General features: G+C 36.4%; 1 protein-coding gene across 4 annotated transcripts; it reads left to right on the top strand.

Annotated features, from left to right (window-relative positions):
- Positions 1 to 5648: 5648 nt before the first annotated feature.
- On the top strand, positions 5649 to 12540 carry ARIA (ARM repeat protein interacting with ABF2). Of its 4 annotated transcripts, XM_088216027.1 has the most exons (20): positions 5649 to 5796; positions 5986 to 6266; positions 6439 to 6596; positions 7376 to 7548; positions 7631 to 7751; positions 7832 to 7906; positions 8027 to 8121; positions 8273 to 8351; positions 8626 to 8733; positions 8882 to 9010; positions 9115 to 9183; positions 9406 to 9465; positions 9614 to 9737; positions 9882 to 10021; positions 10789 to 10852; positions 10940 to 11019; positions 11360 to 11424; positions 11510 to 11627; positions 11748 to 11872; positions 12121 to 12540. In XM_088216027.1, the coding sequence occupies exons 2-20, from the start codon at positions 6005 to 6007 to the stop codon at positions 12212 to 12214; spliced, it is 2139 nt and encodes a 712-aa protein (XP_088072153.1). In that variant the 5' UTR covers positions 5649 to 5796; positions 5986 to 6004; the 3' UTR covers positions 12215 to 12540. The 4 variants fall into 4 exon arrangements, with proteins under 4 accessions (XP_088072153.1, XP_021889414.2, XP_021889412.2 ...); XM_022033722.2 differs by lacking the exon at positions 5649 to 5796 and having other exon boundaries at positions 5850 to 6266; positions 6439 to 6590; XM_022033720.2 differs by lacking the exon at positions 5649 to 5796 and having other exon boundaries at positions 5852 to 6266.
- Positions 12541 to 15334: the final 2794 nt, after the last annotated feature.

Here is a 15334-nt window from a genome sequence, read left to right on the forward strand (position 1 = left end):
GCTCGAAGTTTGCCATGCATCCAGGAAGCACCAAAATGTACTAGAGCATGCGACCCCAGTTTTGGTGGCATGGGATGAAGAGAGACATAGCCGACTTTGTATCTAAATGTTTGGTATGTCAGCAGGTCAAGGCAGAGCATCAGCGCCCAGGTGGGTTACTTCAGCCTTTACCGATCCCGGAGTGGAAGTGGGAACATATCACCATGGACTTCATATCGGGGCTACCCAATGCACGTTTAGGACACGATGCCATATGGGTAATCGTTGACCGACTTACCAAGTCTTCCCACTTCCTAGCCATCAGGATGACCGATTCATTGGACAAGTTGGCAAGGATGTATATCCGGGAGATAGTCAGATTGCATGGGGTTCCAGTGACAGCAGTGTCTGACAGGGATCCCAGGTTCACTTCTCGGTTTTGGAGCAGCTTCCAGTAAGCTATGGGAACAAAGCTATCTCTTAGTACTGCTTTCCATCCCCAGACTGATGGACAATCAGAGAGGACAATTCGTACGCTTGAGGATATGCTCCGAGCTTGTATCCTTGACTCTGGGGGCCATTGGGATGACCATCTGCCCCTGATAGAGCTTGCCTACAACAACAGCTACCAAGCAAGTATCGACATGGCTCCATATGAGGCATTATATGGGCGCCCGTGCAGATCACCGATTTGCTGGGAGGAGGTGAGCGATAGAAGATTGTTCGGCCCGGAGTTGGTAGAGGAGACCACGTCCAAGATAGTTAAAATCAAGAAGAACATTCAGACAGCTCAGAGTAGGCAGAAGAGTTATGCAGATACCCAAAAGAGAGACCTAGCGTTTGAAAAAGGCGACCGGGTGTTTCTTAAGGTCACTCCTTTCAAGTGAATTAGTAGGTTTTGCAGTAGGGGAAAATGAAACCCCCGGTATATTAGACCATTCGAAATCTTAGACAGGATTGGTACTGCTGCCTACTGACTAGCACTACATCCAGAGCTCTCCAGAGTCCATAATGTGTTCCACGTATCCATGCTACGTAAGTACAACCCGGACCCTTCTCATGTCTTGGCTCATGAACCGCTTCCACTCAAAGAGAACTTGTCTTATGAAGAGGTGTCGGTCGGTATCACGGACCGAAAGAGCATAATACTCCGCAACCGGAAAATATAATTTGTAAAGGTCGTATGGCAGAACCACACGCCCAGGGAGGCTACTTGGGAGCTAGAATCAGAATTTAGAGCCCAGTATCCCCATTTGTTCGACCAAGAGTAAAAGACAAATTTGGGGGACCAAATTTCTTTAAGGGGGGGAGAGTTATAACACCCGAATAAAAATAAATATTTTATTTATTTATTTTTATTCTTATTTATTTATTTGAATTTTTTTATTTAATTTAATTTAATTTAATTCAATAAAAATAAAAATAATAATAATGATAAAATTGGGTAAAAATATTATTTGGATTTAATTGAAATTGATTTTGGGAAAAAGGGGTGAAAATTTGGATTATGGAGGTGTTTTTGAAAAGAAAATCGAAAACCAGAGGTCAAAACGTAATTTAAAAAAGTTGTGCCACGTCAGCACCACATCAGCAGCCACGTCAGTGGTCCGGTTAGCAGTCCCAGCCAACCAGAACGTGCCGCGTGGCGCTTACAAGGGAACGGGCCATGTGGGCGATCTGCGTGCGCGCGATCGGATGGCCCAGATTCGTTCCTACGCACACGGACGGCCCATATCAAACGTGCGCACGGACGGCCCAGATTCACGCGCACGGACGGCCCAGATTCAATCAGGCACGGACGGCCCAGATTGCATCGCGATGAACGGCCCAAATTTAATCTCAATTAAATCGCGATCGAACGGCCCAAATTCAATCTTGATGGACGGTCGAGATTAAAAGGCAAAGAGTATAAATACCCCAACCCACACCTGACCAAAGAAACCCTAGCCGCCAGTGCTCGCCGGAGAAGAAAAACCAGACGCCGGAGGAGCCGGCCGCCGTCACCCGCCGCCGCACCGGGGAAGTTTTCGACCACCGATCGAGGTAATTTTTCTCCTCATTGCTCGTTTTTCGACGCTGAGTCCGCCTATGGCCAAACCGGAGCCAAACCACCGGCCAAACGGCCGGAAAACCCAGCCGAAATCCAGCGGCACCGCCGCGCCCCTCCTCGATTTTTTCCTCCGATGAGGCCCTTCCCGACCTCTGTTTGATGCAAACTTTATACCACTGTGATCACCGTTCTTTTCTCTACAGGTTGATCGGAGCCAAACATCAAAACGTGGCTCACGCCGGAGGAGCCGTCGTACCTGAGAGCACCCCCGCTGGTAAGTTTCGTTTTTTTGTGATTTTTCAGCCCACCGAGGGCCCTAGGGTTGTTCTATCGCAGGGACCGATGCAAGCGTGGCCGAAAATGCCCAACCCGAGGCGAATCATCGCCGCAAGCGACGGCACCGTCGCCGGAGCACGGCGGAGCCGCCGTGCCGGAATTGCGATATTAGCCGAAAGGGGCCCTATGTCTAATTTGGGATTTTTTGGGACACGTACAGGTACTAGTAGTGCATTTCAGTTCCCCAGGAAAAAATTCAAGAAAAATTAGGAACAGCCTGTAGGCGCACTGTAGAGCCGTATTCAGACCCCGAAACAAGTAAGGACCCCTCACCCTATTTCCTATCACAGTATTAAAGCTAAATAAATAATTAAACTGTACTGTGTGACTCTATAGATGTATAATTGATTAAGGTTGCCAATGGAGCCCGAGTCTGATACGGGGTTGGGCTGTTATTGTTTGATTTAATTTCCAGTATTAAATGCAGCATGATGTTTGATGTAATTATATTATGGTCTCGTATGCATGAATCATGGTTTCCTTATTATGGTCGGTATTATGCTTAACCCGATACTGTGTTGTCTTGTTTGGTGTCCATTACTAGTTTACATGTTGTGTGTGTTTGGATGATTGAAACCAAGAAAAGGTCAAAAAAGTTATGTGAATTGATAAGTGGATAATGTGGACAGCCTGACTAGATATCCTGGGAGATGGTGGACGGACCGGGTCCGTAGGGAACCCTACCGAGAACATGGTCTCTCATACCGGACGGGGTATGGAGACCTTATGTGTTTTGGCGCTCATACCGGACAGGGTATGGGGACGGCCCGTTTCACCCTCATACCGGACGGGGTATTGAGGTTCATGGTTTTGGCGCCCATACCGAACGGGGTATGGGAACGGCCCTGGAATCAGGTTATAAATGTTAAGGTTCACGGGTAGCGGGACTCCTATGGATCCCCATGGATATTAGTAGGCTGGTAAATGAGGAAAATATGTTGTTTAATGATTGAAATGCAAAAGTGTGGTAAGTATTATGTTATACAGTTCATATGATTTCATGATGATGATAATGTTATTGCTTTCATATGTTGTTTTATGGATCTCACCGAGGTAAGTGGACAGTAAAAGATTTTATTACTAATAAAAGAATTTGTTATAAATTATGCTCCATTGGTCCTTTTGTATTTCCTACCCACCTTTACCTCCGTGGCAGTGAGATAGTGTAATATCTTTACTGGGCTGGTGTAGCTCATTCCTTATTTAACCATTTCAGATCAGGAAGACATTGTTCCCGAATCCGTTCCGCAGGAAGACGACGAAGGGGACGCCTAAAGACTCCGTAATTATATTTATAGTTCTTATTTTCGAGTATTTCTTTTAGTTAGTTTGTTCTTTTATATTTTGAGCACGTTTTTGATTTTGTGTAAGGGATGTTAATCAAAAATTTTATTACACTTCCACATTTGACATTTTTAATATACATATTTCATTTTAAATTTCCGGGGCCGTTACATTAGTCCTAGGCAATTTGATAATATGAAAATAATAGAAATATTTCTTTTAAGAAATATGTTTACATTAAAAATTAATTAATTTAAAATAGGATGAAATATACCAAAAAAAAAAAGATTATATTGCTACATTTTTTATCATTAATATCTTTCAATAATTAATATCATATAAAATAAAATTTAAGGTAGTTTTAGAGCTCTTGAAAGAAGAAAAAAACTATAATATATTAACTAATTAAACATATGATAAATACAATCTAGAATATATAAAGATACATAAAATTGAATTCCGTTATAAAAAAAGGAACAAGCAATTTGAAGCAACAAACATACTGTTTGACATAACATCTATTAGAACCTCCTTTGTCAAAGATCAATTTGCTCTATTATAAGGGATTTTCAATCAAAATAAAATAATTCTTGAAGTTCTTCAAGGGATCAAAAATCATGTCAAAATCCAAGTTAGCTTGCTTTGTTTGCTTGGAATATGTGTCAGAATTTTTTGAAACAAAGTTTACAAGTTCTTGAATATTTTATATAAATGATCTCATAACATCTTGATAAGCAAATAAAGCACTTTGTATGTCTTTTTGATCGTGAGAAATGTTTTAATGCATAACTCTACATGTGTTCTATTTTGTGAATTTAGAACATCATTTTGGATGTAATATGATCCGAACATGCTCTTGATTTTTGTGTTGTGAATGAAAAATTTCGACTATGTTGAGCATGATACTTTTGATACGGTGAACATGCAACCTAACGATGTTATATATGAACTTTGAATGTGATATGACTACATTAAAAAATTACTTTGAACTCGTTGAGAACTTTTATGGAGATGTACCTTTTGAAAATATTTTTTAAATACTGTAGGTAATTAAATTTTGAGTTGCAATATAGATTTGTATATACTTATTGTAGGCTCTATTTTGGAATTTAAATAAGGGTTGAGATATGAATTGTGATATTTTCTACAAAGACAAATTATTAAATTAATTTTTAAAATTTGACATTTGTTACAATTTAGTTTCCATTACTTTTTTTTTTTTTTGTTACAGTTTTGTCTTTAACATTTTTTATTTGTTTCAAATGACTTAGTTTCTTCTATTTTATAAAGAAAAAAGTAAAATTGATGAGATAATTTTTGAATATTTTAAAAAATAATACAAAAAAATAATACTAGACATATTTTTTAAAGCGTTCAAATATGATTTAATTATTTTAAATTTTTATAGTTAGAAATTGAAAGAAAACAAAGAGTTTGAAACAAATGAAAAACATAAGATTTCAAATTATATTAATAGATATTACAAATATTTAACTGTATATTATATTTAAAACTTAATTTTTGCGTAATCCTTTTAATTGGATATATACAATTTGGTTTTTGGGTTAAAGTGAATTTATCAGTAGTCATTGGATTTTCTAGTTATAGAAAGAATTAGGTTGACTTATTCAATTTTTTTTTTTCTTTTCTAAATTTTAATTTTTAAGACTTTGAAAATATAATTTACTATTTTCTATTTATAAAAGGAATTTGGTTGACTAAGTCAATTTCTTTTCAAAATTTTAGTTTTTTAAGACTTTTAAAATCTCAGATTAGACTAACAGAAAAAATCATTGCACACCCTTAATCTTGAAAACTTTTGACTGCCAAGTGTTAGGTAAGTTATTGAAGAAGAGGTTATGAACCACTAATAGATACTAATTATTTATACTTTTTCTCATATTAATTTGGACGTTAAGAGTAATCATCTTAGCATAAAAATTAAAGTTACTAATGTATTTATTTTAGCAAGTGATTCGTAAAACTCATTACTTCGTACAACGTGGGCCCACGTTTCATACCTCAAGCTTACCAGTCGTGCGCACATTAGCAGGTTTCGCTTTCCCGCCGGGAGCGATACGGTGCGTTTTGATGAGCATCTCCGTCGTTTGCGCCCTCTAAATTCCAGACTCCGGGAAACGCGGCCGGTTGAGTCCCGACACCTTTAAATTTTTTTGGTTTTTTTCTTTTCTTTTCTTTTCGTCTTTTAGTTGAACCGAAATACCTTAACTGCCCCTGATCTCTTTCTCATCGTTTCAAAATCGGAACTCTTGTTTCTGATCGTCTCTTCTCTCTCTCTCTCTCTCTCTCTCTCTCTCTCGCTCCTTCCTTTCCAGTCCCCTGAATTGTTTGTAGATGGAGCAAGAAGAACAGCAACAGCAGAGGCGCGAGGATCAGAGCATCCCGGAGAGGAAAGGGCAAAAGAGGAAACTGGAAGAAGGAATAACCGACGGCGAGGAGCAGGAGATCTCCCTTTCCTCTGCAGATGCGCGCCACGCGCTCCTGCGAGAGGTTAGCGCCCAGGTTACTATCCTTGATTCTACCTTCTCCTGGAAGGAAGCTGATCGCGCCGCCGCGAAACGTGCCACTCACGTCCTCGCCGAGCTTGCCAAAAACGGTAAACATAAATTTTAGAGAAAACAAAGATGGGAACAGAAAACAAAACCGCCGGATCTCGCCACTTCGTTTCTAGTTTAGATTGTTTTCTTTTATTATGCCATCACGTGGTAGTGTTCCTGGGTGTTCTGTTTGGATTTGAGGATTTTGAGGCCACAAATTGTCGTTTGCAGAGGATGTAGTGAACGTGATTGTTGAAGGAGGTGCGGTTCCGGGTCTCGTGAAGCATTTGCAGGCGCCACTGATAAGTGAGGGAGACCATAGCTCGAAGCCGTTCGAGCACGAAGTCGAGAAAGGGAGTGCTTTTGCTCTAGGCCTTCTTGCAGTTAAGGTTGCTTGATTATGTTATTATTTTTTCACAAATATATCGCATAATCTTTGGATTTCTTTTGTTTTGGTCATAATTTTTGCTTAGAACTTCCAAAAAGCTATTCTATAGTATCGGAATTATTTAATTTGTGCTAATTGGAATTTGGCTTTCTTTGTGCACCATGAGTAAAGTGGATAATAAATAGATGTTCGCTTGGCCATGGAATGGCGGGTTATTCCATTTTCTTCTTGTTGCTGTCTTTAGTTTGTCTAACGCTTTTCTGCAGATCTTTAATAATTAAACTGATTTTTGTGTGGGAAAATAAAAATGCAACATTGAGAATGGCACTTTATTGTTCAAAGCAGCATATTAATTTATGTACTGTTTTCCAGTCCGAATGGCTAAGTTATTCAATTAAGGGCTAAACCTTTAGAAATGGCTTCCTTTTTGGTTACTGAATGCGTAGACAGGCATTGCTGTATATGGAAGAAGCCTGGCAATTCAACTTTCATGGGTTAACAAATGCTCAAACTTCCATTGACCTTAGTTTTTAAGTCAAGGATAGTAGTAGTGTTTATTTTCGGAAGCTATAGTGTGGTATTTTCTTAGTTTCGGTTATTTGGTGATCTTAGCTTTCAGGATTTAGTGGGTTTTCTTGATCTTTTCTGGATTTTATTGTTAGTCCTGCCATACTTGAAAATTTTTATGGAGCAGAAGCGTTAGAGGTTATAGCTTTTGGTTAGACATACTTTGTGTGATCTCTAAACCTTTTGCCTTTTTGTGGCCTTCAATGGTAACAGCCAGAGCACCAGCAACTCATAGTTGACAACGGGGCCTTGTTTCATCTTGTGAATTTGTTGAAGAGGCACAAGGATGGTTGTGGTTCTCGTGCTGTGAATAGTGTCATTAGACGGGCTGCTGATGCTATCACTAATCTTGCTCATGAGAACAGCAGTATCAAGACCCGTGTTAGGTCAGCTGATTTGTGTTCTTTAATTTCAAAATTCACCTCTAGAACCTTTCTTTTCTCATGGCCATCACTTCTGGATAAACAGGATGGAAGGTGGCATTCCGCCTCTGGTTGAGTTGCTTGAATTTACTGATACCAAAGTGCAACGAGCAGCTGCGGGGGCACTGCGCACGTTGGCGTTCAAAAATGATGAAAATAAGAATCAGGTAGTTGATATATTTGAACTTTGAGTTTAACAAGATTGGCTTGAGGATTAATAATTGATATGGCTGCTATCATCTCACAGATTGTTGAATGCAATGCTCTTCCTACTCTCATTCTAATGCTAAGATCAGAAGATGCTGCCATACACTATGAAGCGGTAATAGAATTTTTCCACATGACTTTTATATTAGCCCCTATAGGAACTCACACTTATATGGAATTTCAAAATGTACTTCCTTGCTGGATGTGTTATCAAATGACCTACCATGGGTTGCAGGTTGGTGTTATAGGAAATTTGGTACATTCATCTCCAAACATAAAGAAAGAAGTTCTTGCTGCTGGAGCTCTTCAACCAGTCATTGGACTGCTTAGGTACATTAGATCTGATAATGTCATCCTTAGTAATATTTCTCTGCATGGTCATAGGATACTATTCTTTTTCTGCATTTATTATTTTCTTTTACATGTTACATGGTTCTTTTTGTTTACTTTCCTATTCCAACGACTCAAAGTTTATTTATAGCAGTTCCTGCTGTTCTGAAAGCCAAAGAGAGGCAGCCTTGTTACTAGGACAATTTGCAGCAACTGATTCAGATTGCAAGGTGCCCTTTTCTCTATTCTATATCTCCTCCTTTTCCATTGTCTTATGGAGTTGAGACTTGAGAGTTAATTCCTCCCCAAAACTTTCCTTAGTACCTTGGAATAGGGAAGAATTGGATTCTGAACTTAGGATAGGCTATCTATCCTGCTAGCACTGATAAGACGAGCATTATCCTCATTGGACCATTTTCCTTAATGCCAGCCTTCGTGCTTCTGAGTTTTTTTTTCACTCTCCTTTCCTCATATTTTTTCCATTAAAAAGTGGGATGTTTGCAGGTTCATATTGTACAGAGAGGTGCAGTTAGACCTTTAATTGAGATGCTTCAGTCAGCTGATGTTCAGTTGAGGGAAATGTCTGCATTTGCATTGGGGAGGTTGGCACAGGTTATTATTTTTATTTTCTTGTTTATATCTATTATTGAAATTCAGGAATAAATATATTAAGATGGCTATCTGTCCTTTATCTTGAGTAGCATATTTGGGATTTGATAATCAGATACTTCAATATTGCTCAGATAAGTTTCTGTTTCAGGACACACACAACCAAGCTGGTATCGCACATAATGGTGGTTTAGTGCCACTGCTGAAGCTTCTTGATTCAAAAAATGGATCTTTGCAACATAATGCTGCATTTGCTCTTTATGGCCTTGCAGATAATGAGGTGCAATATATATCTTATGAATCCTTGTGGACTCGAGCTGAAGTCCTTAAATTTTTGTTTCCAATTTTCATCAATCTGTAGTTAATATAGTGTTCTATCCGTAGGATAATGTATCCGATTTTATTAGGGTTGGAGGTGTTCAGAAGCTGCAGGATGGAGAGTTTATTGTTCAGGTATTTTATTCCCTTTGTTTATTTCCAAACATTAGCTGCTATTTTATAGGTTTATTTCAATACTCAATGTTGCTGATTTCTTACGATCACAATTCAGTGCCACTTTCACATGGCTAAGATATTGAGATGCTTGTCAACTTAATATACACCAAGTAGAACTGTATAGAATTTGCATATATACACCAAGTAGAACTGATAGGGAATATGCATATATAATTGCAGGCAACAAAAGATTGTGTTGCAAAGACATTGAAAAGATTGGAGGAAAATATTCGTGGACGGGTTAGTATTTTCTAATCTCTTATTCTGTTCTTTTTCTCATTTTTTGAAATGTGGAAGCATGTAGTCAATGTAAACTGGTTTGGTCTATGATTCCATGACACCTATATTTTTAACCTTGGATATTGTCTTCTCATGATTTTCTGTGTAGGGTTTAAGTCATCTCTTATACCTAATGCGTGTAGCAGAAAAGTCTGTCCAAAGACGAGTTGCCTTGGCTCTTGCTCATCTTTGTTCACCAGATGATCAGAGAACTATCTTTATAGATAACAATGGCATGTCACGTTCTTAGTGAATCTCCCACGGCTATCTCAGAGGCTGTTGTAATTTTCAATTCGATCAGGGTTTGGGTGTTGCTAAGTTAAGCTGAGATATTCATGCTAGCTTGAAGATGCTAATGATACAATAGTTTCATGCAGGATTGGAGTTGCTTCTTGGGCTTCTTGGTTCTACGAATCCTAAGCAGCAACTTGATGGTGCTGTAGCTCTATATAGGTTAGCAAACAAATCAATGACTCTTTCTCCTGTTGATGCTGCTCCTCCGTCTCCTACGCCACAGGTTAGCTTTCTGGACCTCATAGTTCCATGTTATCCACTTATTTATGTTGTGAAAATAAGTGACTTAATTGTTGAGCATATTCTGAAGCTTTCCATGTTGGAACTTGGAAGTATCTACATGGTTAAATGAGCTTAGGTTTTTGTGGTTCATTAGCTTTTTTAGAAATTCTGGAATTTTTACCCTGGGATGCAATCTGGCATTGTCGAACAATGTCAGCTTTTGGCATGTATGTTATCTTAGTTCCCTTGGAAACCAGTGTCCTTTTTTTATTGGAATATCCCTCATGTCAGCTTTTGGCATGCATGTTCTTTTAGTTCCCCTGTAAACTGGTGGCCTTACTTTTTATTGGAATATGCCTCGAGTTCCCATCTGTTTTGTTGACCCTTTTTATACCCAGTGAATTGTGGGTTGGATGTACAAATACGAGTTTTACTAGCGTAGAGAGTGTTTGAAAGAAGGAATTGGTACTGAAGGAAGAACTAATTAGTGTATATCAAAGGCCTTTGGCCTTAATCCATTTTTTGGAAAGGCTCAGGCTTTGCTTTTGGGAAAAAAAAAAAAAAATTGTGCATACACTGACCAGTTGCTCATACCACTTATTTTCTGTATGCACTCTGCACTAGTTAGTAAATAAACTAGTGTATGTTTGTGGGCAGGCATATTGTCTCTATGGACCTGCATAATTTCAGAATATGAGAATAAATTATACCTGAACATTTCTTTTGTGCATATTTGATGCTTATTATCACATAATAAGTGCACTGCAGGTCTACTTGGGGGAGCAATATGTAAACAATGCTACGTTGTCTGATGTTACTTTTCTAGTTGAAGGTACACATTTGAATCTGGTGGTTGTCATGATCAGTTTATTATCATGAATTGCATTTTAAAATAGAAGATTGCTCTTTTCCATTGTAGGTAGAAGGTTCTATGCTCACAGAATCTGTCTCCTTGCATCTTCAGATGCATTTCGTGCAATGTTTGACGGTGGTTACAGGGTGAGCAATTCTTTCCAACTCTCAACTTATCCCTTCCAGCAGCCCTTTCGGCTGCTCCACATCCGTAGTCCTTCGTGTTGTAAGCCAAGGCTTGCTGCATTTGAACATTCTCTGTTTGCTTATGAGATGAGATAGTGTTGTTTCTTTAATAGTTCAGGGTTTACCATTTGAATTTACTTGTTATCGGGAATTCTCTAAGTTCAAAAGATTTTGGCTGGTAATCCAAGTGTTATATCAGCTCATTACTAAAAATTAAAACTGGAATACATACTGTAGTTGAAAATATCTTCACATTTAGGATGTTTTGTATATGTTACATAATCCTTCGCTTATTGTACAGGAGAAAGATGCAAGGGATATTGAAATTCCAAATATTAGATGGGAAGTTTTTGAGTTAATGATGAGGTATAATGATTATTGGGCTTCTGTTCTCACAAATTTCTTTTTTTCCCTAAGCGGTGATACTTACAGAAGTAAATTTCTTGAACAGATTTATATACACGGGGTCAGTTGATGTTACATCAGACATTTCACAAGATCTCCTCCGAGCTGCTGATCAGTATCTATTAGAGGGACTTAAGCGACTTTGTGAGTATACCATTGCACAGGTGAGCATCTGTACTGGTTGGTTTGCAGTGTTTTGGGTAATAGCGCTTTTGAATCTCAAAGGGAGCATCTCACGGTTTTTTTTTTTTATATATTTTTTTAATTTTTATTTTCATTCCCAGGATATATCATTGGAAAATGTTTCAAGCATGTATGAACTTTCAGAAGCCTTCCATGCTATCTCGTTGAGGCATGCATGCATCCTGTTTATCTTGGGGCAGTTCGATAAATTGAATGGTAGGCCTGGGTAAGCATTCTCACTAACCTGCCATGTTCTGGCAATTCTAAGTAACATTCCCATGTTTTCAGATGCATTGATTTTTGCTGGACTTTAAACCTGATGAGAGTGGTCTCTTCATCGTGAATCTTTTGGCTGTAGTGCAGCAAGCTGTATTCTTGTAGAATATATTCATTTTTTTCTGTGTCCATGTCTGTCTAAAGTACTTGTTAGAAGTTACTTCTGCTGAGATTTTCTTCTATGATGAACCTTTGCAGGCACTCTCATCTGATCCAGCGAATTATTCCAGAGATCCGCAATTATTTCTCGAAGACCCTTACTAAACCTAACCTAAATAGCTTGCGCTTGTAGATGGCGGTCGTTGATTCTTGATCCCTAACTAGATACATTGTACAGAAAGTAGTAGATCATCTTCTCATTGTGGAGCCATTCAAAGGTTCTAATTGGTTCTTTGTAGTGTGGCTCATAATGATTCCTGATTTCAGAGTTGGTTTCTTTCATTCCTGTGTTAGGTGTAGCCTGTGTAGCCGAGAAATGTGATCTTCACCGAAGGTATTACTTTCCACAAATTGTAATGGTTGTATGATTCGGAATGTATTCTATAAACTCTTTATTGAGTGCGCATTCATTTGAATGCATGTTTGGAAATGAAGCACAGAGGATATGATTCTTCAGAATTGAATGCACATTATTAGTGTTGTCTTGCAAAATCTTCCTCGCAGAATGGGAATATTATCGTACATAAATTATCTAGTTTTATGTTTAGGCTATATTTGAAATAATAAAAAACTTTTGTGAAATTTATGTGAAAATGTGGATATAGTTTAAATATTACATTTAAAATTATAAAAATTAAAATTTTTGATAATTTTTTCTTATAGAAATAATTAGGTGTGTGAATTAGTGGTTTCAATACATAAATTTAAGAGGTTATGCACGCACTGACTTATTTATGAATGGATCATGGTCTAAATTTATAGGCAATCTGTTGAGACTTGCTTGGCGTATACATATATGTCTAGTAGATTACTATGAAAGAGTAATCTATTTGACCATCTAAACGACTCTAATAAGATTAAATGAGCTTTTACTTGTTTAGATTTGATCTTTGACGGTTTTACAACTATGACTCATTAATGACTTGAATCTATTTAAACTAAGCAAATCCTGCATTGGTTGGGTCTGAATGAGCTGCACAAAAGGGTATATCATACATTGCTAGGCTCAACTTTTAGGTTTGCATATAAATCAACTTGAATTTACATGTAATAAGAAAAAAATTTTAAGCTTGTTGAGAAATATTGAAACAAAAAAGAAAATAAGAGCTTGTTACTAGATATTTGTTGATGAATAAGATTGACTCAGTTCCTCTAGTATAGGATCTATGATTAAAATACATCTAGAGAAGAATAAAGTTTAAGTGGAACAAAACATATTTTTTTGTAAGACAATAAATGCAAACTAGTAGTTCGACAAATTTTTTTTTAAATAAGTGTTTGTCTCATAATAAATAATGAAACATGTTAGCTATAGCATTATATAAGTCGATATGTAAAGTACATTATTTACAACCAAACTACTAGGTCTCTAATCCCATTTACTCCCTTAATTTTCATATCTTATTATCAGTATCGACATAAAATAATACTTTTTACATTAATATTATATTTATTTTTAATTTATCGATCAATTTCTTAGTTTATACTTCTTTATTTAACCTTAAAAAAATTAATAAAGTAATATACTTTTTTATTTTAGATAAATTAGTTTTAAGTCTATTAAGAATAATATTTGATGACAAATAATTTATTTATTTTTAAATTGACCTCATTTTTTTTTATATAATATTTGATTAAATAATTTTTATATAAGCCAACTAATTTGAGAATTCATCGTGAATGAATGAATAAAGAAAATGTGAATTTAAGCTTTAGATTTTTATTCAAATTAAAGGATGATGGCGTATTTGAGGTAATTAAGTTTAGAGACAATGAAGAGGTAATTTAAAATGTTTAAAAGGTACAAAAAAAACAATGTGTGTCTTACCTTGTTTGATGCTGAATCTTAAAGAATTCTTCCTTGATCACATATTATTGAATGTAACACAATATTTTACATCAACCAGAATACATTCAAGTAATCGAGATAGATTTCTTGAAAACTCTCTTGCTTCGGCTGTTTACCAAGAGAATTGTCTCCGGAATTTCTTTTCAAAGTTGAAATTATTGAGAGAAGAAGGGCTTATTATGGTGGTTCACATTTCTCTTCAATTTTATACCCATAGGCTAGGGTTTCTAACCCTACAACTTTTTTTTTTTTTTTTTTTTTTAATTGGAGAAACAATCCCGTAACGAATAAATTAGTTTGGTTGTTTATGCCAAAATAGTATTATATTTTTTTTATCTTGTGGTTGAGAATAATTATACATATGGGTTCTGTTAAATGACAATTTAGGTTCAACATAAAAGCTAACAATGATATCTTTTGTATGCTTACCCAATAGAATAAAAGAACTTCTCTTTTCCTTCATGTAATTAATATGGAGAGATAAGTACAAAGCAACTTGGAGACAACATGTGATACTTAGCATATGTCATGACCCTTATATGAGGAAATTAAAATTTTGAAGGACCTTTTAACATATTCACTTATTGCTGCCATACATCTTTCTATATCCTAGAAAGACCAAAAGCAATGGTTTATGTTACTCTATTTTAGTCAAATACTATGGTAAGCTTACATAATTGCTTGATTAGAAAATTCATTTCTAATCAAGCAAATATTAATTTTTAACAATATAAAATGATTGATCATTCATCTCCATAACCATCATCGGCTTCATTGTTTAGAGTTTATGAAAGCCATCTGATGCTCAACTATCAAACTATAACAATTCATATACAAAATAAAATGACATGCTAAGTCTAAGGATTAATTATACATAACCAACACAATAGCTTTTTAACTGACACTAAAAATTGCTCAAGTTAGTGTAGTGTAGTGTATTTGTTATTAACAACCATATCCACATTTATCATAATTTTTATCCTCTCTTTAATAATACTCTCTCTCTCTCTCTCTCTCTCTCTCCATATATATATATATATAATTTATAATGTCCTCTTCATAAATTTTATAGATTAAGTGTTATTGACAATGGTGTTTACAAACTGTACTTAAGATTGTATATTTATATAATCCACAAACTATTCATAAGACATTATCATATGATAATATATTCTAGTTGTTACATAATTATAAGCAGCGAACGTTTAACATATCAATAGCTAATGATAGACCATGAAAATGGGTTGGCTGCATTTTAAATTTGCAGACCAACACTATTGTGATCTATGGTATCAAGAAACTAGTTGTTTACATTTTTTAAATCTTCCAAGCACTTTACAACTGACTTTCATGGATAAGATGATTCACTTTTCCCTCTTAGTATTTCTCTTAATTCGGTGAAAT

This window comes from Carica papaya, chromosome 3 (genome assembly GCF_054855325.1).
Source record: "Carica papaya isolate Zhongbai chromosome 3, ASM5485532v1, whole genome shotgun sequence".
Classification (NCBI taxonomy): domain Eukaryota; kingdom Viridiplantae; phylum Streptophyta; class Magnoliopsida; order Brassicales; family Caricaceae; genus Carica; species Carica papaya.